At 40.6% G+C, this 27,945-nt stretch overlaps 1 protein-coding gene across 2 annotated transcripts in view; it reads left to right on the forward strand.

Moving 5' to 3' along the window:
* The window catches only part of PCNX2 (pecanex 2), a 281,728-nt gene that overhangs the window by 134,738 nt on the left and 119,045 nt on the right, over positions 1-27,945 (forward strand). For both annotated transcript variants that reach the window (XR_011437820.1, XM_001493597.5), the window contains exons 20-21: positions 14,824-14,965; positions 19,043-19,220. Coding sequence is in view for 1 of the 2 variants with exons in the window: in XM_001493597.5 (XP_001493647.2) it covers positions 14,824-14,965; positions 19,043-19,220 (320 nt within the window). In the remaining variant the exon portion in view is untranslated. The remainder of the gene's footprint in view (positions 1-14,823; positions 14,966-19,042; positions 19,221-27,945) is intronic.

The raw sequence follows: 27,945 nt of genomic DNA on the forward strand, positions 1-27,945 counted from the left end.
GTGCTCTCTCTGGTACCATGGTGCTCTCAGTCCAGGGGCAGATGCTATGCCATCTGAAAGGGGATCTCAGACTGTTTTGCAGGCGTCGTTACCCAGACGAGCCACGTCAGTACGATAGGTCCTGTAAAGTCTAACATGCCATTGTCTGATACGAACGCAATAAAGCTTTAACCCCTTTGCCGCAATAAATTCTGGGCATTCTTGTAGTTTCTCAAACACACCACATTCTCTCATGTCCTCTCCTTGCTGTTTCCTCTGCCTGGGAGCTTTTCCTCAAGCTTCACTAGACTCATGCCAGATGACTAAAAATCAGTCTCTCCAAAAGTCCTTCCCTGACCACCTAAACCAGAGTGACTTCCTGGCTGCTCCCTCAAACCTCCCTTTCCATTATTTTCTCCAAAGTCCAGTGCTTGCTGTGGTGCCAGGCACAGAGTTGCATTTACTGAACTGCGTTTAATTTAAATATCCTCAGCCCTATATTTGCTAGAACAAACTTTAAACTTGGTGCATATACTTTCTTTCGGTTTACTTTTTTCCTACATACCTCCGGTAAGTAATTTTACTTGTATGTAAAACTACTTGGAGGTACAAAATTAATTTAGATATGAAGTTCAGACTGAGATAAAATGGAACTGTGTTACAACTCAAGTTGAAAACTGTAAATTGAAACATATATTTTTTAACCAATTCAGTTCTTTACTTTTAAGGCTTATTTAAGTAAACCTAATCCTATCCTATCCCCAGCAAGATATTTCACCAATATTTGAGCTAAAAGAATAAAACTCTATTAGTTATAGTACAGCTCAGCAGTCAAATGAACCATGGTGGTGATGTGGGCATAACTGTTCTATCAATGGGTATGCGTGAAGTTGCCCTTTGTTTTGCTCTATTTCCCACCAATCTAAGTGAATAATGCTGAAAATAACAGGATAGGCAGTGCTACGAATGGCACCGTATTAGTCCTGTATGGAACTTTTGAGACTAAATTTTTAACGAGCATTGGATTTTTAGAAAGTAAGACAAATCTATTATCGTGAATTATGAGGATGATTCTAGACAAATGACTTCCTTGATTGGCCCCTATTTAAGAGGTTGAATCTGTTTGACAGTTTGTTTTATATAAGAACTTTCCAAGGGAATCATGTCATTTTAGAAGGGAATAATAGTGTTTGTCACATTTTCACATGGGCCTACAGGAAGAAATTTCTATAATATTATCATTCTTGGCTCATAAGAATCTAAGAAAAATTGAAGTGATCTGATCTGATGACCAGACTCTTAACCATAAAAGTGGGTTTTCATGGCTTTAAAAGAGATTGAGATAAAGAATAAGTTCACTCTTGGTAGTCACTTGTTTACTTATTTATTCACTCAGAAAATGCTATGAATATACTATTCATTAAAAAAAATTATTGAGTTCCTACATGATGCCAAGCCTGTGAACAAGTGAGATAGGATGACTAAAACATGGTTTCTGTAACCAAAGAGTTTCTAATCTAGTAAGCAAACCTATGGCTGTGCCAGAACAGAAGAGCTGTGATTGTCACACACACAGTGACGTGGCGTCAGCGCTGTGTTCAGCATTGCAGGAAATACAAAGAAGTAGAAGGCCCTAAGTGAAGAGGTTACAATTAATTTCATGCTCATTGATTAAGCTTTTCCAGCTGGTTGGATTTGCATATAAAATGGAAAATATATGGGAATTTATAACTAAATGTTGAATTAATGTCTGGAGCATTGGTGTTCAATAATATTGGTTGAATGAACAAAGGAATGATTAGTGCTTTGTAAGTTCACTGAAGAAAGAGTTTCCCGTAGGATGACATGGGCAGAAAAAACCTGGTGAGGTACAGGCTGGTTTGAAGGACTCAAGTGTACCTGTGTATAAGAACATATATACCAACAGGTCATCACTCTGTGAAAAAATGGATGCTGAAAAGCTTAAGTTATAATTTTTGGATATATTAGAATAAATGGATAAAAGGTTATAGAAATTATTAAAAAATCAATTGAAAGTCTCTTTTAAATTATAATGTTAGAAATTCACTATTATAAAGCTAATTCACAAATGAATCCTGAATTTGTAATTCCTAAATGAGAGTGACTTTGCATTTTAGCAAATCTTGCCTGTTGGTTTGCAGATAGACTGGTTTCGCCATGCGACAGACACCGTTCTGAGAGATTTTGCCTTTTCTAACGTATTTTTCATTTATTATCAAAGTAATACATAGTGTTAAAAATCAAATAGAACACATTGTAATGAAAAGCAGCAGACTTCTGTCAACTTTTCCCCATCTCTGATTCTCCTTCTCCAGAAAAAATTACTTCCTACTCCTTACACGTTTCTTCTGGTGTTCACCATAGTTCTAAATAGTGTGCGCATTCTGCTATTTCTCGATATTTCAGCTGCCAGTCTACTGACTTCCTGTTATGAAAGATAAGGATTTATCTCTTTTATCTTCCCTCGTACATTAACATTTCCCCTTTCTCCTTCCTCCCAGTGTAGTTTTAATATTTTTGTTGAACATATACTGGTTTTTTTTGTTTTTTTACTGTTGGTGTAATTGTTATTCACTTCTTGTGCTGATTGTATACCATGAATATATTTCCTTTCTTGTTCAGATTTCTGTTTTTGCATTTGCCACCCTTTCCAATAGCTGTATAAAATATCTCTCCATTCCATTTTCTACACAGGCAAACCTGTCAGATACTTTATTGGTTCCATTTCCTCAGACTCCCTCCTGGCGCCTGCTCCATTTCTTCTTTGTTTACTCCCTCATTTGGAATAAACTCATCCACCAGTCACTCCAGGGAAAGGGTTCATGGGAAGGAAACTTTTTGGGACTTGATCTGTCTCAAAGTGTTTTCAGTCTACTTTGCTCTTAAAGGGTAGTCTGTAGTGTGTAGCCTGCCAGGATAGAAACACTTCTTTCAGAATTCGAAGGTAATGTTCCATCGTCTTCCAGCTCCCACTGCTGCTGCTGAGCAGTCTGATGATTTTCTGACCCTCTGCTCCTTTATATGTGTCCAGCTTTTTCTCTGCAGGAAGCTTTTGGAAAGTTTAGAAGGGAACCATGGTGTCATGGCCCAGAGAACAGGCTCTGGAAGAAGACTGGGTGAACTCAGATCCTGGCTCTGTCACATATTAGTTGTGCTTAACCATCACGATTCAGTTTTGTCCTCTATAGTTGAGGGTTCCCACAACAAAGAATTGTTGGGGGATGAAATTCATCAAGATAATAGCTGAAGGACATTTGGCACAGTCCTTGGCAGGCAGAAGGTACTTAATAAGTGCATCCTCCTTCTCCTCTTCCCCAGGGTTCTGAAATCCAGTCATTTTGCACTTTGCTTTGTGCCTTGTTTCACCCAGTGTGCTAGGTGGTTGGTGGGCCTTTACAATCTGGATGTCCATATCCTACAGTTTTGAAAGTTTTGTCAACAGGTGATAGTACTACCTCAGTGACCAAGTTCACAGAATTTTGTGATGATTAAATTAAACCCAATAATATAAGTAAAAATTTGTTAAAATGTATATAGTGCTAGATAAAAGAATATGGCATGGCAGGCATTCCCAAACATAAAGGCTGTGCTGGGGTCTTTGGGAAGGTCTCATCTTTGTGTGTGATGAGGAGATGCTGTGGTTCTGGGAGGAAGAATGTATTGCTTACCCCCTTTTTTCCTCCACGTAAAAGAATGCTAGCATCTGGAGGTAGTTAGAGAACTAGAAGGCCCTCCAAAGCCTCTTTAATTCAAAGTGACTAAAATACTTTGGAGCATGAACTGAACTAGTGCTAGCTGAGTAACATAGTCTCACTTGCTACAATGCTTCTGTAGGAAAGTGCATTCCAGATGTCAAAGAAGTGGCTTAGAGTCGATGTGTCAGAAAATAGCCTGTCACTTGGAAGGAAGCCTGTCTTGTTAATTATTCCGCCTGTTGTTATTTTCATGCACCTTCTCCTCCTCTCCTTTTCTTGCCCTCCCTGCCAGGCACTGCTGCTCCTGCACGCTCACAGTCTGGCTGATCTCCTTCTAGTCCACTGGGAAACTTATCTTTTTCTGTCAGTCTCCACAAGGCTGGAGGTGGCTGCAGGGGCTTGGCAGTGAAAGCAGGTTCACAATGCAGCAGGAAAAAAGAAAAGTGGAATCCAGTTCCCTCTGCTCAAAGGGGAGCGAGGCAGAGGAAAGCCTGGAGAAGCACAGGCCCACCCCAGCCAGCGTTAAGAGGGGAAGAGCATGGGCACAGAGCTCCGTGATTAGCTGCCAATCTCAGACTCCAGCTCTTCAGCAGGCCAGGGGGTGTTTACCCAAGCAGGATTCTTCTAGACTGCGGATAAGTCTAAAACAATGCAGAAATCAAATGAATTGTCAATAATTGGAGAGGTATAAAAAAACTAACACCAAAAGTCAGGAAGTCTTAATATGCAGCTCACGATGTATGCAAGGTGTACATTTGTTGATCTTATCTGAAGTACCTTAATCCTCATAGCACTTTATGATCGATAATATATGAAGATGCCAGTGGAAAAGTAGAAATGGTGTTTTAAAGTAATCTTGTAAGTTATATAACATACCACTCACACTTTACTTGGGGGAGGAATTCTGATTTTATAAATTTGACGTTCACTGAGCACCTGCTATGTCCTAGGCGCTGTGCTAGGTATTGAGAATGCAAAGCTGAGCGAGAGCAGAATTCTTGCTCTCAGCAAGAAGGTTGTTCTAATATGAAGCATCTTCCTTCATGTGGCCGTGGTGAGAACATTGGAAAGTTTCTCCTAACCTCCTAACCCTCTTCGTGTGAAAATTTTGACCTAACCTTTTTTATGTCAAAAATTTACGAATGATTTCACTGGTGTTTTGTTTTAAATACTATGATTTCGTATTAATTGAGGACCTTTCTGTCAAGAAGAGAAAGCACATTATTGCACTGATTCTCCCAAGAGTTTCTCCATCCCTTTGAGGAGATGTGAAGGATGCTTTTTTTGAGGAAGATTTGCCCTGAGCTAACATCTGTTGTCAATCTTGTTCCTTTTGCTTGAGGAAGATTGTTGCTGAGCTAACATCTGTGCCAATCTTCCTCTATTTTGTATGTGGGATGCTGCCACAGTGTGGCTTGATGAGCGGTCTATAGGTCCATGCCTGGGATCTGAACCCGTAAACCTGGGGCCACTGAAGCTGAGCACATGAACTTAACCACTACGCTACCAGGCCAGCCCCTGAAGGATGCATTTTATTCCCACTGAATTAATGAAAAAAATCAATGGGATGGTTTCGGGAAAATGAGCTAAAAGTTTTAAAAAATTGCGTTAGACTTTGAATCAAATGAAATTCCAGATGGATTAAAGATTTAAAAATTTTTTTACAAAGGAGGAAGAAGAAGAAAGAGAGAACCGGAATAGCAGTGCGAGAAAATACAGATCAAGTTATGTAATCTTGGTTGGCCAAGAGGAAAATAATTTTCCAAGCGTGACCCCAAAGTCAAAAACTACTAAAGAAACAACTAAAAAAATTTATTTGCTCAAAAATGTACATTTTAATACTCTGATCCCCACATGATGCTCTTTACCACCTTGTATTTCTCTGAGGAGTTTACCATGATGCTGAACCTGATAATATTTATTCAAAAATATTTATAGAACCTATCATGTGCCAGGGACTGTGCAGAATGCTGGGGAAGCCCTCGGAGCGAGGCCTGCATGGCCTCACCTGGGGGTGACCCTTCTGAGAAAGGGGAGTGTGTCCACCAGGAGTAAGTCATGAACCCCTGAAAGGCAGGCAGCGCCCCACTGTGGAAGCCCCAGTTTCTCCTCAGACTTTATTCTACTAGGCGTCTGCTTTAGTTAATTAAGTTATTAATCAGCCAGTTAATGAGTGGTACCGCCTGAATCTACTGCATGGCTCGTGTGGACAGGGTACAGTGCTAAATGCTGAATATGATGGAAAAAGACAGCCCTGGCCCCCTGGCTGTAGTTGACAGATGGACATTCATCACACAGATTAATATATCCACACAGTGTTTGAAGTCCAATGAAGAAAAACTATAGGCAGCTAGGAGGAAGTATAAAGGGATCCTAATTTAGATTTGAGGGAAAAAGAAGGGCTTCTTTGAGGAAGTGACATTCAAATTGAGGCCTGAAGGCTAAAGAGAGGGTTAGCCATCAAAGTGGAAGAGGGGGAATCTAGGCATGAGAAGATGCCACGGGCACACCCTACACTGGCTAATGAGAATGGAAAGGTCGTGAGGACCTTGGTTTATCCTGAGCAGAATGATAGGGTGTGAGAGGCAGGGTGATATGATCTACTTTACATTTAAGGGTGATCACGCCCTCAGTTCGTGCTGCTGTTTTGGAGGTGAAGCCTGGTTCTAGAGAATAAACCGTGACATGTGTACATGTTAGTGCTGAGGACTTTACAATCTGAGATGTCACCCAGCAAGAAAGATGCAAGGGAGAGATGCTCAGAGGAATAAACAATTACCTCTAATAAGGGGATGCTACCAGCCTGGACGTGGTAATTCCACTCTGCAGGGTCTCTGCCTTATATGCCTCAGGGTGACAGGGCCAATTGAACCGAGCTGCCTCCATATTCAGGTGCTTATAAACACATCTGGCCCCTGTGAAGCAGGGGGCCGTGCATCCTTGCAGCTTAAATCGTAAGTCAAGATTTGAATTGGAGAAAACTACCTTCCTACAGATAAAAACATCCTGGGGATTTTTGACTAACTTTTAATTATTGAGAAGGACTTATTTTAGGAACGTAAGCATCTAAGTAAAACACAACCTGAAAAGCCTTTGAGAAAATTTAAAGCGTTCAGTTGTAATAAGTCGTATATAAACTTGTAAATGGCGTAGTTAGTCTGCATTCTTTTTCTCAAGGGCCTAATATTCTAGGGAAAAGAGAAATAACAATGCTAAAGTAATGTCTTTTTATGGTCTCTCTGCATATTCAGGACATTACAGAAAGGCAGTTATAAAATACCATTGCAAAGATTTTCTTTTTAACTTTGTATGAACACTGAGAGAGTTTGCAGACTTAAGAAACATATTTATCATGTTATTGCACTTGTCAGCTTTCCTTTTTATTAGCTTTTCATGGTTACCCCATAAGAAAGCCATAAGTCTGGTCTTTTAGAATTCAGAATTCTGCACGTGCACTTCTGTTTTAGCTTCCTTCTACATTGTTATTCACTTTTCTATTTGTTCCCCCCGTCCAAATATAAACATTCAGTACGAGTTCCATTTATCTGTTAAAGATTTTCTACAATCTGGAGATCGTAGCATTTCATTGGAGTAAATTACTAAACTTGGTAGGATTCTACAGATATGTAAGAATTAAAGTGAAATTAACTTTTTTTCAATGTACAGGATTAGCAGAACCCGAAGTCAAAAGTCTGGAGCTGGTGATCTCGGGGGTTTGCTCTCCTCTCTGTCATTCCTAGATATTCATTTTAACTCCCTTCCTTTCCACATCCTTGTCTACCCCTGCCTGGGTTAGATGTTGTGCTGAGCACCAGCTAGGAAAACCGTGCGTTGGGGTAAATCTTTACCTAAAATGTTTTCCCCTTAATATACAGTGTGTGTACCCGTGCTTGCTGGTGTGTGCAGACTGTGAAATGCGTTTGCTATCCTCTCATTTAGAGATTCAGAATCAATCAGTGGGAGGCATGTGGGAGCTTCTGTATCCATCAGATGTCAGTCATTGTCGCTTTCATTTCCTTCCGGCACCTCAGGTAGTAAACTAGAGCTGAATTATATCATACAGCTTGACTTCCATCTCAATCTTTTTTGTGTCTCTGGCTAAGGGTGCTATTAAAAAATAGTGAAGATTTTCTAACTTATGAATGAGTTGATTTCTAGTTCTCTAGAAGTTCTGTTTATCTTTCAAAAGTCCGACATAGGACTCCTTTGTAGCTATCCTCTTGCTTTGCTTCTAACTAGAGACCCAGTTATTGCCTTTTAAAGATCCAGGTCCTTGACTGTTCATATATGTTATTGTGGCCATGTTGAACATAGCTCCTTTGAACATGCTGTTCCAAAGCCAGACAACAGAATGGTGCTTACGATCCAAGACTTCCAAAAGTCTAAATGCCTTAGCCACATGCCTTAAAGTTGTGTCTGTGATATAGTTTCACACACATGCACACACACCCGGGTACCACAGAGGGTTAAAATCTCACCAAATATCTTTTGCTCTCAAATATTTTGAAAGACGTGGATGGTGAATTCAGAGCTTAGGTAATTTCTATATTATTTGAAATTCATTGCTTTATGTGTTTCTGGGATGGATACACTGAAATTCTTACAGCAAACCGTATTTGTTATCATTATCTGCAGTAAATCATTATAGACTGGAATGGGATTGTGTCCCTGCCCTCAAGTCAGCCTTATCCCCCCTCAGTGGAAAATTTCATCTTCTAAAAGTAAATGTGACAAGCATTTGAAAGTCTGGCCGCGCTCCCCTATCCAAATGGTACCCAGTTCATTCTATGGTGATGAGCCACTCAAGTGATTCTTTTAATTCAAGTGTTTTTCTAACAGCACTGCTGGATGAGATTGGCTTATATGTCTCTTAATTTACATATTTTTGCAGGAATCTAGTGAAGGTTCTCCTGTTTCTCTGAATTGGTGACAAATGTTGATAGAACTCTGTAAATGGATTTTTATAAGCAGACTGAATTGCATTTGATGTGAGCACCCCAATCTGACACTGTTGATCTCTTATAAATGGAGAAATTGGAAAAAATAATTTTGTACGGAAGGAAACAAAACTGTAACCATTTGTACTTTGTGGGAGATTAAAATGGGAAATGTTTAATGTTAAAGTTAGAAAGCTTTTGGTTTTGTAATGAAAAAAATAATCCCAAGGGGCTATATTTTTTAATCCCCCTTTGTTCAATTTAATTATTCAGAGTTGCCCCAACTACTAAAAAATGTTAAGATTATAAACAAACATTTATTGAACCCTAAATTTAGGCCAGACACTTTGCCAGGTACTTCAAATACTACACCATTTAAGACCTAGCACCTTCTCTTGACAAACTCACAATCTAGTGGGAAGGTTAATATTAAAATGAATACTTACTCTATGATGTGACAGGTACTGTAATTGCAGAATTCACAGTGTACAGTGATGGCACAAAGGAGTAACATATTTTGCCTTAAAACTAAAGATAATATGCACGGAATGCCTGGCTAAGTGTCTGGCAGACACCTAACGAGTGCTGGATATATGGCAGTGCAGTGGAGCACCAAAGGTGGGAAAGGGCGGGGGTCCACCCAGGAGAAGGGAGAAAGCCAGGTGCATTGTTTATAAAGAATTTACAAACAATAGTAAAGCCAATGAAGAGTTGAACTCCTTAGTACTGTCACCATGTGCTGACAATTCTAAACAGTATCGGTGATAAACCCTCCTTCTATGGGATGGACACTTCAAATGCCCTGCCCCTGGCAACCACTGGTAGTGAGTGTATTGGGAGTGGTGAAGGGGTGGGGGTAGAAGGTCAAAGAAAGCTCCACATGGCAGGATGCCAGTTTCCCAGGTAGGAAATATGGAAGGACATTCCAGAAGGCACCAGCATGTAGAAAGGCATACAAAACAGCATGGTTCATTGCAGTGGATGGGGGAAATAGAAGTTATTGTCAATAAATGGTGATGGTCAATTGGATAGCCACATGGAAAAAAGTCAGTCTCGATCCCTGTCTTACATTGTACACAATCATCCATTCTAAATAGATTGCAGATCTAGATGTGAAAGATAAAGCAATAAAAGTCTTAGAGGAGAACATGGGAGAATGTGGTCATGATCTTTGTCTGTTAAACAGAACACAAAAGACTCTAAAAGGAAAAGTATTGAGAAGTTGGAGCATATTAAAATTAATTATTTCTTTTCTACAAAAGATAGTATTAAGAGAGTGAAAAGCAAACTATAAAAGGGGAGAAGATTTTCCCAATACGTGTAATTCTGAAGGAAAAAGAACCAGGCAATGGATGTGAAGAACCACTTCACAAAAGTGTATATCCAAGTGGCCGGGAAACATATGAAAAGGTACTCAACTGTGTTAGTCATCAGGGAAATGCAAAATAAAACCATAATATGATACCACCCTACACCCACCAGTGTTGCTAAAAGGAAGGAGAGAGAAAATGTTTTGGCAGGGATGTGGAACAAATAGAAGGATCTCTTTGCACTGTTTGTGGGAGTGTAAATTGGCACAATAACTTGAGAAAATTGTTTGCTGGCATCTCCTAGAGCTTCCTGTATGCATGCTTAATAACCTAGCAATTCCACTCTTAACTGTATACTCCACAGAAATGTACATGTTTACCAAACGACTTGTACAAGAATGTTGATAGCAGCACTCTTCATAATAGAACTAAACTGGAAGCTAACCAAATGTCCGTGAACAGTAGACTAGAAAAATAATCAGTGTATGTTCATATACAGCACTGAGAATGAACAAATGACAGCTACACATGAAAATGTGGGTGAATCTCATGATGTTGAGAAAAAGACACAAAGGATAGTAGGCAAAGCTGAACAGCAGAGTTCAGGGTTTGGGCAGTGGTTACCTTGTGGGCAGTGACTGTTAGCAGGCATGGGGACCTTTCCTAATCTAGATTCTAGAGACACAGCTCTACGTGTCTGATTTGTACATATTTCTGTGTATAGAAAGTTAAATGAAAAGGTTTTTTAAAATGCGGCATGGCTAATTCAGGTAACCGGTTCAGCATAAATTGTAAGTCGAAATCGATGGAAGATGACTCCAGAAAGTTACGAAGCGGCAGATTACGGAAAGCCTATATGCCATGTTAAGGTACTGGGGATGTGTGGACAGCCACAGTGGAGAACCGTTGAAGGCTGTGAGCCACAGAGATACCATGGTTAGATTGTGTTTGAAACAGATCTTTGGGGACAACAGAGCAGAAAAACAGATGATGCATAAAGAAGCTGGAGCGAAGGAGATCATTCATTCATTTACTCAACATGTATTTGTTGAGTGATTCCTATGTCAGCATTGGGGATACCAGCAGTGAACAAGAAAAGTCCTTGCCCTCATGGAGCTTAAGCTCTAGCGGGGAAAGTGGACAATAAATAAACACACAGATAAATAAACAAGATGTCAAAGTGAGATATGTTTTATCAAGAAAAATTCATTAGAGTAAAGAAGTAGAGAGTGAAAGAAGGAGGCTGTTTTTGATATGGTGGTCAGGAGAGGACCCACGGAGGATGTGACGCCTGAGCAGAGACCTGAATACAATGAGAGAGTGAGCCATGAAAATGTCTGGAGAGAAGAGTCCAGGCTGAGTGAACAGCAGGTGGAAAGCTTCTGGAAGGAAACAAACTTGGTATATTTAATATTCAAGGAACATCACCAGGATGAGAGTACATAATGGAGAAAGTGGTTGGAAATAAGATCAAAAAGGTGTCAAATCATTTAGGGTCTTCTAAGAGATGGTAAGGGCATTGAGTTTTCTATTAGTCAGGAGGCAGGAAGAGGTTAAAAATGATAGCAAATTCCCCCAAATCTCAGTGGCTTAGCAAAGTGAAAGCTTATTTTTTGTACATGCAAAGTCCAATGGGAATTTGGTCAAAAGATTTTTCCTAGTGAGACTGTCCCTTGTGTAGTGGAGGGCTATGGTCACTTGAGGACCAAGCTTCTTCCATCTTATGAACCTGTCGTATTGTGGTTTCAAGGTCACCCTTGAATCCTAACATTCTTGAGTCAGCGGATAGAAGGAGGAAACATGGAAGGTCAGGTACCTAGGACTTAACTACTTGACCTGGAAGCGACACACGGAACTTCTGCTCTCATTCTCCTGGCAATAACGAGTCATGTGGTCCTCTTATGTGCAAGGAATAACCAGGAAATGTAATCTTCAGCTGGTCAGCCACTTCCCAATGTCAGCTCTATACAAGGAGGAGTGTTAAATTTTTGGAGATCAGCTAAATAAAATTTGTTTCAGATAGGTTTTATCATAATTAGGATGGAAAGCCATTGGAGACTCTTTAATAGGATAAAAACAAAGTCTTAAAAGATCCCTCTGGCTGCTGGTAGATTATCAGCTCTGGGTCTAGGAGACACTAAAGAAGTAAGGAGAGCAGTTTTAAGGAAGTTTCATTAGTGTAGACAAGAAATGATGGTGACTTGGACCACGGTGATGGCAGCACAAGAAGAGAAATGTAGTTGAATTTGGGAGAGATTTTGAGGGTAGAGCCGATGGGATTCGCTTATAGGTTGGCTATGTAAGGTGTGAAAGGAAGAGTAGAGGAAAGATTTTGGCTTGAGAAACTAGATGACTGGGTGGGGCCATTTAATGAGATGTTCAAATGGCATCTTGCTTCTCAAATGTCACCTCCTCAATTATGCTTCTATGTCATCTTGTTTTACAGTGTAGCCCATGTGAATGACCTAGTACTCTTGATCCTCTTCACTCTGCTCTGTTCTTTTACATAAAACACTCATCTCTCATCACCTTCTTATTAATATACTTATGTAATTTACTTATTTATTATGTTAATTGTTTCTTGTCTACACTAGAATGTAAGCTCCATCAGGGCAAGAATTTTGTAATGTTTTGGGCACTAATTATCCTAAGTGCCTAAAAAAAGTGCCTGGCACATAGCTGGCACGCAGTAATGATTTGTGTAATGAATGAATAGTGACATTGGGGAGGAGTAGGTTTAAGTGAGAACATGGAATGAAGAACTTTGCTCAAATGCTTCTTTGACATTCAAGATATGTTACATAGTTGGATATACTGGTTTGGAGGCCAGAAAAGAGGTTGTGGATGGAGCTATATTTTTAGTAATCAACAGCATATTGACAATATTTAATAAAGCCATGGAACTGAATAAGATCATGTAGGAAATCACAAGAAGAAGGGAGAAATTAACTGGGACAAATGCTGCTGGGAAGTTGAGTAACATGGAGACTGAGATTGACCCTTGGAGATAGCAATGGGGAGGTTGTTTCGTGGAGAGGTTGGGGTGAGACTCTGATTGGAGTGGACGCAGGAGAGAATGTGAGCTAAGCTATGGAGAAAGTGAGTGTAGCCAAAACTTTTTTATTTTCATATTGGTAGTTTCCTACTATATCTCTCTTCTACTTATTAAGTGAATTGTTGGGGTGTTTGTTCTTATTATTTCCCACGTCGTGAAGTATTTCCTCTCTGTCCGTTCTCACCATTCCTATCTCATTCAAATGAATTCTTTTCAATTAAGATTTCAGAATGCCAGAACTTTCCTCATATTTTTAATCAAGTGAAGGTAGCTTTTGTGTTTTGAGTTAAAAAGATAATATATTTCTACATAGAAACATAGGCCACGTAGAGAAGAAAGTGAAATATCAGTTCCCAGTTTGGTGTGTGTGGTCTGTGTGTGTGTTTGTGTTGCTTCCTGAGATCCTTTACATGAAGTCCCAGTGAAGTATGTTGGAAACAGGTAATTTGTATCCCAATCCTGGGTAAGATACTGGAGGGGACAGCCCATTTTACGTCACTGCTGTGTCTCTCTGCACGGTAGGCATCAACTGTTTCTCTTTCCTGAGTTGGTTCTTGTGTAATCCAAACGATGTAAAAACTACATGGCTCTCTTGTTTTTTACTATAGATTCCTGGGGTATAAGCTTTTTATTATAAATTGTTGAAGAATGTGGTTCCAGAAGTTTGATGGAGTTGCCTATGCCCTTTGCAGATCTAGACTTTGAGACTTCCTGTGGAGAGAACTGAACTGCCAGCATGTCTGGTTCATTTGCCTAGCTGTCTGGTGGGGGCTTGGGGTCAACCTCAGCCTCATAGTTACTAGCAGACAGAAAGATTTGGCAAGGAGTGAGGTGGCCCTGTCTGAGGACCCTGGGCCTGAACCTGGTATGCTCTCCTCACAGAGGTGGAGGCAGAGGAGAGTTCTCACAGGGATAAAGTTTTTCCCACCTCCTGATACTATGGCCTAAGGAAGTTTGTGCTCTGACCAATCAGACCAGCCATTTCTCCTCCCCAGAGAGAAAAGTTAGTAAGAGATGGGTGGGAGGCTGCAAGTATACATTCCACATTACCCCCTCATGGGGGGAGAGCAGAGTTCTCCTCTGCCGTGAATAGTAGGAAAGAGAGATGACTACTTCCCCAGTCGCAGACTCAGAGGATGAGCGGGACACACAAAACAGGCTCATAATGATGAGGGTAATAGTTTGCGATCACATGCTAGTGGTTGGTCGAGTCTGAATGCAAACCCGGATTGGCCTGACTTAAAACTGTGACCTTGTGGGAATAGACCTCGGTCTCCATGGTGCTGCCTTTGTCACGAAGGCTCGCGAGAAAGTCTACATTCATAGTGATACGGGCTTGGGGATCAGCTTTCTCTTATTTGTATGTATTTCCCAGGGATTTGAATGTGGATATAAAGACTAAAAAGAGGAAGAGGAGAGGCCAAGACCCAGCCCCAGCCTCAGAAGTGACCTTAAGAGGGAATGGGCACATGGGATTTTTTCCAATTCTTCATCTTTCACTTTCTACCCTTACTTGCTCTGAGATGCCTTGATGCTGTGTCATAGCTCGTTTCACTGGTTCCAGTGATAATTATATATGGAAAAATCAATTGACTTGAAAAATTGGGATACTGACCTATATTATTGTATATTATTATTTCTGAACTATGTAGAAACAAACCTAAGAGTTGCTGCCTGGAAAGAAAATTGGTATATAACATCTAGTATCTGGAGTTCTGAATCAGCAGCTTTTGAATTGAAGGGGGGATATTACTTATTATTACGTGTTCTTAAAGAAAAATAATTTGATCAATGGCTGTTCTAAGTGGTTTTTGTGTTTCTTTCAGATGTCGCCCATTTAATGTGGTTTGAAAGACTCTATGTTTGGCTTCAGTGTTTTGAAAAATATATCTTGTACCCAGCAATAATTTTGAATGCCCTCACTATTGATGCATTTTTAATAAGCAATTACCGGAGGCTTGGTACCCAGTAAGTGAATCATGGTTTATTCTCTTAATGATTTGGATCACGTTTTCAAAATCTAATGGGTTTTCTCTAAACAGGCACAGCAGAAGCCAACTTCTGTCTACTAATTATTGGCCATGTAAAAGTAAGCCATGGTGGTCTTTTACTCAAACTCACTAGAGCTACGTGGTTATTGTGGAGTGGCTGGGGTGCAAATGAAGTTGGCTCTGCTTGAAGTGATGTTCTGGATAAATGTCAGTAGATTTGCAAATCATCCTGCAAGAGCTTAGTCAGTGAGCCTTATAAGATGACGGAAGCACAGTATGGTCCCGGGGTTCCTGGAGCTCCTACCATCATGCTTAGAGCTTTACGAACTGCCTCGTGTCATTTCATTTAGCGAATACGCTATCATTTTGTGCTTGAGGGAGGGGGAAATTAATCACTATCACTGCTCCCGCTGCATTTATCAGGAGGAGCCTCATAACTTAAAAAAATGGAGCACAGAGACTTCATGCCATCAAGTCTGTGTTTTTGCAAAGCATTAACAATGTACAGTTGAATTATTAGTTTTATATATTAACATTAACTCAATTTACAAATGGGAATCTCTTCGATGGTTTGTGTATGTGTCGTTCTGACAAAGGCTTGAAGTTTCAGGTCAAAGAAGCTGTTAGAGTAGGAGGATGCAAAGAGATTCTTCCCCAGATTTGCTTGTTAGTCACGTTGCTTAAACACTACGCGCCCAAGTCAACCCCTTTCAGGGTGTGATGAGGACAGACTAATTAATATTTGCCAAAGATTGAGCAAGCTAAGATAAAAGGTGTTTGAATACTCTGTCGGACTCTGGGTAGATTCATGGTCACACAAAGCAGTCATGACATGAAACGATTCTAGAGCCTTCCTGTCTTTATCAGACTTTGCCTTCCTTCCAGTCCAGACCTGTTTGAGTTAGGCCAGGGCAAGAAGTCCATACCTTTTGGTATTTAAAATCCTATACTTAAGATCCAGGGATGAAAATTAGTTTCACTGAATAAAGAAAGTAGACAAGGGGACTGCAGACCTCTTAGAGTCTGGGTGGGTCCCCATCCAGGAGATGACTCTCCATCTAGAACATCGTGTGTTCTCTTAGTGGCAGGTGGTTCCAGTATGGTACAGTCGTGGCTGGCCCCATGACAACCTCCCGGAAAAGGCAGATTTTCAGTTTCTAGAATGAGGGCTCTCAGTCAGAAGCTAAGTAGCACAGAAGGTGGCACTGCTGCCTTGGGCTGTCAGGCTGAAGGACTTAAATTTCTCCCTATGCAGCATCAGGATGAGGACCTCGAACTAAGCCTGCAGGTCGAGGCCAAGGAGTTCTGACTGTTGGCAGAGGATGGATGCGAGGGTTGGGAGTCAAGCAGATTCAGACAGTTTGGATAGAGTCCAGTTTAAAGTAATATTACTCTCTGTCCCCTGTAAGTTTTTACCAGACACTAAAGTTAGAAAGTAGCACCTTACATATAAACCTCCAAATATTCTCAACTCTCAGATGATACCAGCAGAATTATTTTTTTGAAAGCCCAAAGCTCACAATTCCTTTATATTCTTTTTTTTTTTCCTGAGGAAGATTAGCCCTGAGCTAATCTGCCACTAATCCTCCTCTTTTTTGCTGAAGAAGACTGGCCCTGAGCTAACATCTGTGCCCATCTTCCTCTACTTTATACGTGGGATGCCTACCACAGCAAGGCTTGACAAGTAGCGCATAGATCTGCACCCGGGATCTGAACTCGTAAATCCCGGGCCACCGAAGTAGAATGTGCGAACTTAACTGCTGTGCCAAAGGGCAGACCCTTATATTCTTGAGACATCTATGTGAAGACTTAAAAAAAATCTCTCAACATTTCAAGCATCCCACTAGACCAGCTATTCTAAACAGGACAGCAGGAGGCTGTATATCAGTATCAGAGACCTGGCTCAAACTGTATAAGCTTAGCCCCCACTCTGCCTTCACTGAGAACCACTGTAAGATAGTCAGATAGCGAGCCCTTCAACAGCAGGCACTGTTTCTTATTCAGTTTTCAATGCCAAACCTCTAGTAAATGGTAGAAGGATGGATGGATGGGTGATCAAGTGGGAGAGGAGGCTGGTAAATGGATGAGTGGGTGAATTGTGATATCTTGTTAGTATTTGTATTTTCCAGCCTGATCTAAATGGATGCTTTGCATCTCTCCCAGGCCATTGTTCACAGATGGCTACAGAAGCCTGTATAAATCCTTCAGCTAAGCCTACAGTTATCTATGAACCAATAACTGTAACCATTACTATTGCAATGTTATAAAAGCCTTAAACATCAGTCTTCAAGATCTCCATAGTCTTAACCAGTCACCATTAATAAACATAAAGTGAATTTTGTCCATTCTAACTGTAGTCACAGAAAACAGAAAGTTCAGAGTTGACCCTCATCTCAGTTTGGCTTAAATAACCCAGCAAATCACCAGTCGCCCCTGAAAACCAAGGTATCTCTAGTTTTGAGATGCCATATCACTGGGGTCTCCCCCAGGGCTTTGGCTGGCCCACAGGGATTCTTGTACCCTGGGCCGTTGTCTAGGTCATGTTTTCATGCTGTGGTTTCATCGTGGGCATTAGTTGTCCACTAGAAAAGGAAGGCAGGTCATGGGGCAATGCTCAGCCCTCGGCAGGATGATAAGAGGTTACGGAAACACATTCCCTCTCTCCCCAGATCTGCATATAACCAAGGGCTGGTTTTTCTCAGAAGCTGCATCTAAGCCTCTCACTCAGGGCCTTGGGCCAAGCTCACCCCACGCATCCTGGAGCAGAGTGGAAACAATCGCAGCCCAAGGTCTGCAGGGTATAAAGTATCAGACTGAGGCAGATGGAATTGCTAACATTAGACCTTTTTGACGACAAAAATGACAATTTTTCACCTGATAGGTGCAAAGACTTTGAAAGCACTTTTTAAACACATTAATAATCCTGATAAGGGTCTAGAGCCCAGGATCCCTCTAGGCTTGTGGAAATGGAGGTACAGCCCCAGTTTTCTGTACTTAGCCAGAAAAGGAAACCTCTGTCTTAGAGGTGCAACCATTCTCTGGAAAGTATTCCCACTTCTGTCTTTCGAGTTCCCGCATAGGATGTTATAATTGGAGAAGAACCTAGTTAAATTCTGCAGAGCTTTCCTGCAGAAAGACAGAGCCCTCTGGGAGGTAGTAGCTTGCTCTGTCAGGCTGTTCTGAGCTCTTATCATTTACCTTCCAATCTCAAGGTCGGTAGGCCGTTCATTGTTGACCTCATCAACTGGTAGAATTGTACACATAACACATGCTCTCTACACAGGTTAACAATCTGACTCCCTAGACCAGAGCATTCAGGAGTTCAGTCCTCAAAGCAAAGTCCTGGTATTTCTTTGCCCGATTGCTTCGGTGAGCTCCTTATTGAGGCCTATGCAATGGGGGAAAAATGTTGATGATATAATTTTCAGCAGAAAAAAAGGGAGACCAGACAGCTTATGCTCACTAGGATGACAAATATGCTGGCAAACATTGGAAGTTAATATGTTATGGTAAAAATGGCTTTATTAAGATGCTGGGAGTTTTCCTCTTCTCAGCATCTACTGTTAACCATTATGACGTCACTGCTTCAGTGAGATTCTTTCATAATAAAAAGACACGTACTGAGCAGATGCTAATAGGGACAGTATGCTCTCTGTTTTGTCACTTTCCATCAAGCTGTCTGTGGCATCTGTCACTGCAGTAGTCCTTCAGATAAGCTCCATGGAGCTCTGTGTCCTTGCCAAAGGACAGGGAACTGTGAAAAGCATATGGTGGAAAAGGGCTGCCTCAAGTTGCAGAATCTGTGCTCCAGAGTTGCTTGGCATTGAGTTTCAATCCTGGCTCCGCCCCGTGAGACCTCAGACAAGTGACTCGAACTCTGAGACTCAGTTTACTCCACTGACAAGTGAGGATAATAATAGGGCCCACCAAGTTGGTTTCTTGTGCCTGTAAACTGCGTAATGCACAGTAAATGCTCAAGATACATGAGCTATTGTGACTCACCTACCAGTTCGCATGGCGTCATTGATCACTTCTTTTCTTTCCTTTCCAACAGCTGGGACATTTTTCTGATGATCATCGCCGGCATGAAGCTGTTGCGGACGGCTTTCTGTAACCCAGTTCACCAGTTTATCCACTTGAGCTTTACTGTAATCTTTTTCCATTTTGACTACAAAGATATTTCAGAGAGTTTCTTACTGGATTTCTTCATGGTGTCCATTTTATTTAGCAAGGCAAGTTCATTAGCTATCATCTTCATTTTAAAATTTAAAAGGTGCGTTTCTTATCAAATGTTTTGAGAGTTTTCAACATTGTCTTTTTTAAAAAATTGTAGAATGAAATTAAATTGAATTAATATGCGTGTTACATGCCTGCTGCCATTTTAGGGACATTCGTCATGGAATAGAAATATACCATGTTATTTGCCAAAAATCACTAATTAAAATGAATTAGCCATTAGTGTTGCTTGAAATTTTATGATCTTGTCTCTGTTAACAATCTCATTATGGAACTTCCCTAGGTCTCAAATGCTCTGAATTCAATTAAAGATGAGCTACCAGACTAATTTTTTTTTTCTTTTACTTAGCTAGGATTTTGCCTCTTGGGGTCAAATTTGAGACCTGGTACCCTAGAGCCGAGTCCTCGGAGTATTTTCATTCCCTTAGCTATTCTCAGGTCAGGATTCCATCTATTGAAAATTCATCCATGGGCAATGAGAAATCACAATTCAAGCAAATCTATGAGGATGGTGTCCTCACGCCTCCCTCATAACATGAGGGAGAGAAGGGCCTCTGTATACCCGCCTGAGTATGTTCGGAGCACTGAAACAAGGCTCCGGTTTGTAAACAGAAATGAAAAGGAATTTGGAACAGTTCTGGTAAATAAGCTCAGTGACCCCACAGGTCCTTTCCCGTCGGCCTCCTCCTGCACTCAGTTCAATGCAGCAGCCAGGGGCTTTCTGCCCTGAGAGGGACATAGCCACAACTTCCCCTGTTGGTTAATAATTTTTAAATTTTAAGGTTTTCCTCCTGAACTTAGTTTTTACCTTTTTTTGAATCACTTCTGTTAATTTTTCTCTTTATTACTTATCTTTTCCATCTACTGACTTTCTCTCTGCCTGTTTTAGGTAACAAAAATTTGAAACTCTCATGTTTTAAGGAATATGAGAAGCGCCATAAGTAACTGTGATCACCCCATCACTGCCTGCACATTTCCTCTTATAACGCTGGTAGAACACTGAATTTTCAGTTGTCTAAGTCCCTTCTGCATCATTTGTCACTTGCTTCTTACTATTACTTCTGCAGTTTCCGTATCTTATTCCAGAAGCCTGGCCTTCGCCCTTTACCTCCAAACATTTGTTCTCTTGTTTGTCTGCGTTCTATCTGGTCTTAATAAACTTTTCCCATTTTTCTGATGGTTCAAATCACAGGCTTCCATATTCTGTTATCCTTCATTATATATAAATTCCCATTATCTCACATAATAAATGTAAAATTATATCCTATGATCTTTAAAGCATCTATAAAGTTATTATAAATAATTTTACTACATGTGGAGGTAAGAGCTTATTATCCGATGCAAAACATGCTGTGATGAATTGAATTCCTGACCCTGACCTTGTTTATATTTTGACATGGTGATATTTATATTGCTTTCTGAACCTGTTTCTTGAAAATTGAAAATAATGATGCCAAGCTCACCCAGGTGTTGAGAGGATTAATTACTGTAACTATAAAAGAAGTTTTTAAGTAGAATGTGCTTTCCAAATACAAGGCAGAATTTTTAAAGCCTTTGTAAGTAGAGAAAGATCATTTTTCTTTTTAAACACACTGCGTGCTACGTGAGGAGTGTGACCAGCTTCCGCAGCGAACTGTCCACCTGAGTATCATCTTATAAAGTGAGAGGTGCTGGGTGAACAAAAGCACAGCCGAGTGCCGTGAGGGTTTGGCTGTGCAAGTCTTCAGAACACGGCTTATAGTGATTCTACATCTGTGATAGGAGAGTGATTTTCATTTTCTGGGGCTCAGGCGTCTTTCCCCACTGAGCTGCCTGCTGGTCAACGGAGAGCAGGGCACTGCTGAAAGTATGCGGCCAGATGCAGGCGTCTGGATGACGAGGCTTGCTGGGGTGAAAAAAGGAATTATGCGTAGCTGTTGTCATTCTTCCCGTCCAGGAGGACACAGTGCCGTCCTGTGGGTAACAGGGCGGGGGGGACCTGACGGGACACAATCTGAAACTAAATCCATAAAAACTTAGTTGCTGTAGGCGTTTGCCGTTCACTTGCCATAATCTTTTTGAAACATCAAATAAAATACTAATAATTTCAGACAGAACTGTAGTAGCAGCATTCTTATTTTCTCTAATTGAGGGAACATTAGCACACATAATTTGAATAGTCTACTTTTGGGCTGGGGCTAATAGCTGAGTCTAAAAGCAAAAGAAAGCAAAGCAAGTGAGACAAAAGCTAGAAAAATTAACATACCGTCGAGTGAGTCAGTCCTGACATATCCCAACTCTTTCTGACGCCTGCTGACTCTTTATCTTGGGAGAGCCGGCAGCAGTGCATCTTCCGGAATGAGAAACAAGATCTGATTCCCTGATAAAAAATATACTTTAAGCATTTGAGATCTTCCTGGAAACAAAGCCAGTAGAAATTACTGACAGAAGACGGTGGTGGCAATGAGGGAGCCCACAGTTACTGTTTCCTGTAAATGTCCTGCCTGCAAATCCCAACTGATGCTTCCTGTACATTATCCTCATTTTAATATATCTTTAAAAAAATTGTCTCTATTAATATATTTCCTAGAGACTTTCTAGAAACCTCCAATATTGTTTTTGCAAGGAATACTGCTCTTTAGGGTTCTTCATTGCACAATAGGAAATTTTATTTATTCACTAGGCTCATTAGAGTCCTGCTTATGACATGTCCTCTCATCTGGCCATTTCAGAATCTCTATGCCCTTTTCCCCAGCCCTGCTCCTGTTCTGCTAAATAGAGAGTCATTGTATGCCTGGCAGCCACGTCACGGAAGGGCTGCAAGATTAATGAAGAGACCCGGGAAGGGCATCCAGGTTCCTCGGAAGAAGGGAGCTGTGTGAATATAGGACTCCTTATTATAAGTTTGTTGCCCCTCATCCTCCAGGCTTTATCGGTAGTAAGATAGGAGAGATGCGATTAAAGAGATGATCTACAGAGTGAGGTCAAAGCACCAGGAGGCCAGAGAATACAATAGGTGGCTTCCAGAGGGCATTGCCTGCGTGTTATCCCTTGCCTCCCTGACTCCTCGAATTCCCCCTGAGGTCTGGAAGATGGATGTCGACTAGTCTCTTCAGTCTGGCAGACCTTGTGAAAAATGGGAAATAATGAGTTCCAGGGCCAGAGTCCAACGGGGAAGGTTAAGTGCAGCTTATGCATTGACGTGGTGCATGGGACGTTCATCATGGATGGTGTCCTGGGCTCGCATGTCGGGGCCAGAGGGAAAGAACAGCCCCTGCATATCATAGCCTGAGATGTGATGCTCCAGCCACACACCCCGTGTGGCTCATCGCCTTTGAGAAGTGAGGTCCATCTTTCCTTGGTGCCTCATTCTCTCAGTCCCTTTCCTCTCTCTCTTCTGCCCATTAGACATTCTTCTACGAACTAACCACTGTAATGGATTTGCACCATTTCTGTGCTGCCTAGATCTTTGGTGGACAGTAAGATATGCTCCAGGTGAAGCCATTTGGTTGCAAGGAATATTTGGTTGTGACAGAAACAATGATGACAAAGTTCTTTCATGCTCTCCCACTGGTCTTGAAAGAGTTCTTAGGAACTATCTTGTCTTGAAATTTTTAGTAATTTTTAGTTGTAGAAGCAGGACTTGAAAAAATCCTGCCAGAGGATAATTCTGCCAGCATTTTCAGAATGCATTAAATATGAAATTCTACAGGCCATTAGTTCAACACGGGGGCTACTAGCACTTTTACCATTTAGGAAATTTAAATTAATGGGTGATGTTGTTTTTATGTAAAGTTGTGTGAATAATCACACCATAGTCATGATGAGTGGCTATTTTATGGATGGCTGCAGTTAGCATTCAAATTATTTGAAATCAGAGTTTCTACATGGCATTTTTCTATATTTTCTGTATGCAAGTGGAAAGTCTTGCATTAAAATACAACCATTTTGGGGGGAATGCATGCTTTTACAGAAGTGTTTATTAAAAATATTTTGTTCAAAAAAGTAATTGTTTATTGAGCATCTCTTAAGTGTCAGGCATTGTACTAGGCACAAAGATTACTAATAATACGAATGATAGCAAATCCTTATTTGGTGCTTTCCATGGGCCGGGTACTGTTTTCAGCACTTTGCACATATTGACCGCATTGATCCTCACAGCAACTTTGTAGGTGGGTGCTCTTCATCGTTAAAGTGAGAAAACAGAGGCAAAGAAATTAAGTTAATTGCCAAAGGTCTCACAGCTATTAAATGGTAGAGCAGATTTAATAGGCTGTACTTTGTGATGCTGCTTCCCTTGCTTGGGGAATCTAGAAGGAAGACAGGTAGGTAAAGAGTTAATTGCAGTAAAGTATGATAAGGACGGTGGCCATGGCGGAGAATTTCAAGAGCACACATAAAAGCAGTACCCAATCCCACCCGGAAGACTCAGAAATGATGATGCTTACCTTGAACTTTGAAGAGTGAGGGAGTGATTCAGACAAGGAAGGCAGGGAAAAGGGAGCTATGGAAACCACCTGTGCAAAAGCACAGAAGCAAGAGAGTTTAGCATGTTCTGGGAACTGCAAGATATTTGGTAAGTGTGACGACATGGGGAGGAGAGTGGTGAGAGATGAAACTGGAGGTGATGTCATAAGTCAGATCACAAAGGGCCAAGCATGCCACACTTCTGAGTTTGGACTTTATTATTGCATCAGCTGAAGGTTGATAAGTAGAGGAGTAACAGGATCAGAACTGCATTTTAGAAACAACTCTGAGTAAGTAAAAGATGAGAAAGCATGGAGTCTTGGAAATTGGAGAGTATTGTAATAATCCAGGCAACTCATAAGGAAAGCCTGAACTTTGGTGGCAGAAGTGAGGACAAAGAGAGGGGGACAGATTCAAGAGGTATTTAGGAGATAGAGTTGATAACATTCAGCGACCATTAGGATATTGGGGGAAGTGGACTGTGGGAGGAAAAGCTACATCTGGGAGAACTTTCGGATCACGTACTCTAGTGACTAGGTGGTGTCATTAACTAGATGAGGGGAAAAAAAAGAAAGACATTTTGGAGAAAAAGAATGTTTATTTTAGATGTGTTGAATTGTGAAATGAGAAGCAATGAGTACCAATAGTAAAGACCTAGGGAACAGGATTGTTTCCCATTTAAATATTTTAATTTACATAAGTAATACATAAATGTATGCAAGTTGTAATAAAGTTGAAAAAATACAGAGAAAATCTGTCTTTATACACATCTCTCACTCCTTAACTCCTTATCTCCCTAATGATAATCATTGTAAGCATTTCAGAATAATTTCTTCCATTCTGTTTTCTGCACATTTCCACACATACACACACACAAATTTAAAATATTAATAGGATCATTCTTTACATATTTTTTTCCTTCCCTTTTTTTGCTTAAAAATATATCTTAGAGAAGTTCCATGACAGTATGTATGACAATGCCTCTGCCTTTTAAGACCTGCATAATATTCCATAGCACATACCATAATTTGACTAACCATTCCCAAATCGATAGACATGTAGTTTGTTTTCAGGGTTTTTTCTGTAGTAATTGAGATTTCTATGTTCACAAACTCCAGGAACCTAAATGAAAATGGCTTAATAAAAAAAGAAAATTTAATAGTTCACATAACTGGATGGATGATTCAGAGGCTTAAATGCCATCAAAATTCTGTTTTTATTTCACATTCTTGCCCATCTGTTGACTGTCCTCTCTGTTGGCTTCATTCTTAGATTGGCTCTATCCACATGGTGTAACTATGGTCACCAGCAGTTCTAGGTTTATGGCAATCTTACAGCTAATAATCCCAGAGAGAAGAGAAAGCATCTTTCCTGATAGTTTCCGCCAAAGTCCTGGGGGAGCGTCTCATTGACTTTTTTTGTGTGATGTGTTCATCCATGGACCAGGTACAGTGGCCAGAGGGGTGCAAGTCCTCTAGTCAATGAGACCTGGGTCTCTTGCCTGCCCCTTGAGTCCTAACCAAACTACAGGCACTGGGGGTCAGGGAGGGAAGAAAGAGGGCAGACAGGAAGTGTCTGATGCTACTGCATTTGACCACACAAAGATCATAATTAACATCCTGGTGCTCATGAGTGCTTCAGAAACTTAGATTCCTAAAGGGAATAGCTGGGTCAACAGGACATACATGAAAGAATCTCAGTAGAGAATCCTTCCAAAAGACTTACATTGCCTTCAACAAGGATTACCCAGCATTTAGGAAACAAGTAGAGGAGGAAGATGTGACAAAAGAGATTGAGAAGTGACCCATGACACAAGAAGTAAAGTCTAATGATAAGAAAGAAAGCAGTTTTAAGAAAGAGGGACTGGTGAACAATATCAGAGGCTTCACAGAGGTCAAAGCCCAAGACCAAAAGGTAGCCACTGGATTCAGCGATGGAGAAGTCATTGATGAGATTGCTGACACGTGGACCTGGCAGGGGTCATGTCAGTTCTTCAAGGTCGGGGATCCTATGTTATCTTTTGTATCCTCTGTGCCTACTGCAGTGATCTTGGTACAGTGCCTCAATGCCTGTTTAGAATGACCGAGTATCTCACTGATCACAGGTCAGTGTATGTAAATGTGGCTATTGTGGGGAACATTATAGCGTGCTATTCAGTGAAGCTGTCTTTAAGAGAAAACTCCGCAACAACCCCCACTTTAGGGCTGTTGATACTTTATTGGCTTATAAGAGGTAAAGCCTTTAGACACGATATTCCCCTTATGTATAAAAGATTTAGTCCACTGCCCTTGCCAGGCATAAACATGCTAAATATGTGATGTGAAGGGCTAGTGTACAACGTTTGCTTAATGCCGCCATCTCTAGATTTACAGTGTAGGGCTTGATACTTAATACGAGAATTGCATTCTTAGGCATCTCCAGCCAGGAAATCATGGACAACGAATGTTACTTCTCTGGTGCCCTTCGCTTCAGCATGGCTTCCCGCTGCCTCCTCTGAGTTTCTAGATGCTAACATGTGCACCCGCCTCCTTCACAGAGTCATTATGTAGACTAATTCTCACTATCCTGAAATAAACCAGTGGTTGTAGCATCTCTGCATTATCTTTTTGCTAAATAATGTTGACTGATGCTCCATTTTCCACCTTCAGTTTATTTTTAGCTCACTTTCCTTCACTGAGTGGAAGAATGGACTTATCAGGTTTATTGATCTTTTTCATAATTTTGGAGTCTTTAGTAAGGTCACCTTGCAGGCTCATATAGATTAGACTAACTCCTGTAATAACATTAATTCATAAGGCCTGGAGTGATCTTTATAACCTGCGATGCCCTATCTTCAAGGAAATGAAGTCTGCTCTGATAAAACTTTTAAGTCATCTGCAACTTTCTGTAGGAAATCTATCTGGATCATACTGGCAGCCTGTCATTTAAAAGTATTGATGAGAAAGAAATGGGGAGAGAGAAAAGGAAAACAGGAATGAGTGGGAAGGGGGATCAGTGCAGTAGGAACTTTATACAGTATCTGTCTAAATTTGGCAGATGGTTGGTTGGTTAACTGAAAAACTTAAGCAGGAAATAATAATAAATGATACCTACATGTACCGATCTTTATAATTTTATAGTAGCTTGAAACTTATAATGAACTCTTGTTACCAGTTTTTTGAGGGAGAGCAGAGCCTTTTCTTTGGGTGGGAATCTACTGAATTATGCTCTTATTGCATGAACCATGCCTGTAATATGTTTCTAGGATGTTCTGTTTCTGTTTTTTAAGTTCTACATGAAGTGAGAAGTTGAAGTTATTTGTGAAGTATTCTGAGAGCAGTTCACATTTTCTTTGTTCCCAAATCTCTTCTCATTCATACCCAAGTCCACGGCAATATCTTTAGAGACTTGTGTTCATCAGGTCATTAGCACTTCACTTCGTTGTGATAGAAGCAACTCTCTTTCGTTTGTACTCGTATTGCATCAGTTTGTATATTTAGTTGAAGTACAAAATCATTATAGTGACAAGTGAAACTGATATAAACGGTTTTGGCAACAAGTATAACCATGTCTTGTTAAGCATAACCACCATTCAATGCAAGTGGTAGAATTGGTCAAGAGTGTACAAATGAATGAAAAAATGACTTCCTGGCCTTGAGAACTCATTGGATTGTGGGATTCATCAATAACTCTTATAGAGCAAATATAATGTCAATTAATCTGAAAGTTAATTAGATGGATTTTTAAAGGAAAGTTTCTACTCCAGTAAGATAAGTAGGAGAATTACATTTGCTTTGAGGTTGGGTTACCGGTGTTCTGGGAGGTGCTAAGCCCAAACAGAAGCAAAGAGGCTTGAAGTATCTCATTATACAGCAGAGAGAATTAGATTCAACAGTTGTTATTTACTGACTACTAAGTATGCTGTCTAAGGAACTGAGATGCTTTGGCAGAAATGCCCTCTTAGAGCATTTCTAGTGGGGCAGATGGAATAGTTACAGATAGCAAAGAGTTAAGTTACATCATCAGGCACTCTAAAATTCTGATTGCTTTCTCAGCTCCTTATGCAGAGATCAACCTTTGAAAATATAACGAGTGTCTACTCAATTTTCGCCACCTCCACTGCTGCCATTTTGGTTCTAGCATCATCATCTCTCACATGGGTTACTGGCCTTGCTGTTTCTACCCTCATTACCCTACAGCGTATTCTAAACAGAGTGGCCAGAGGAGTTTGTTTGTTTGAAGTAAACTTATTTTGGAATAATTTTACATTTGTAGAGAAGATGTGAACTTAGAGTT

Source organism: Equus caballus, chromosome 1, assembly GCF_041296265.1.
Source record: "Equus caballus isolate H_3958 breed thoroughbred chromosome 1, TB-T2T, whole genome shotgun sequence".
In the NCBI taxonomy this organism is placed as follows: domain Eukaryota; kingdom Metazoa; phylum Chordata; class Mammalia; order Perissodactyla; family Equidae; genus Equus; species Equus caballus.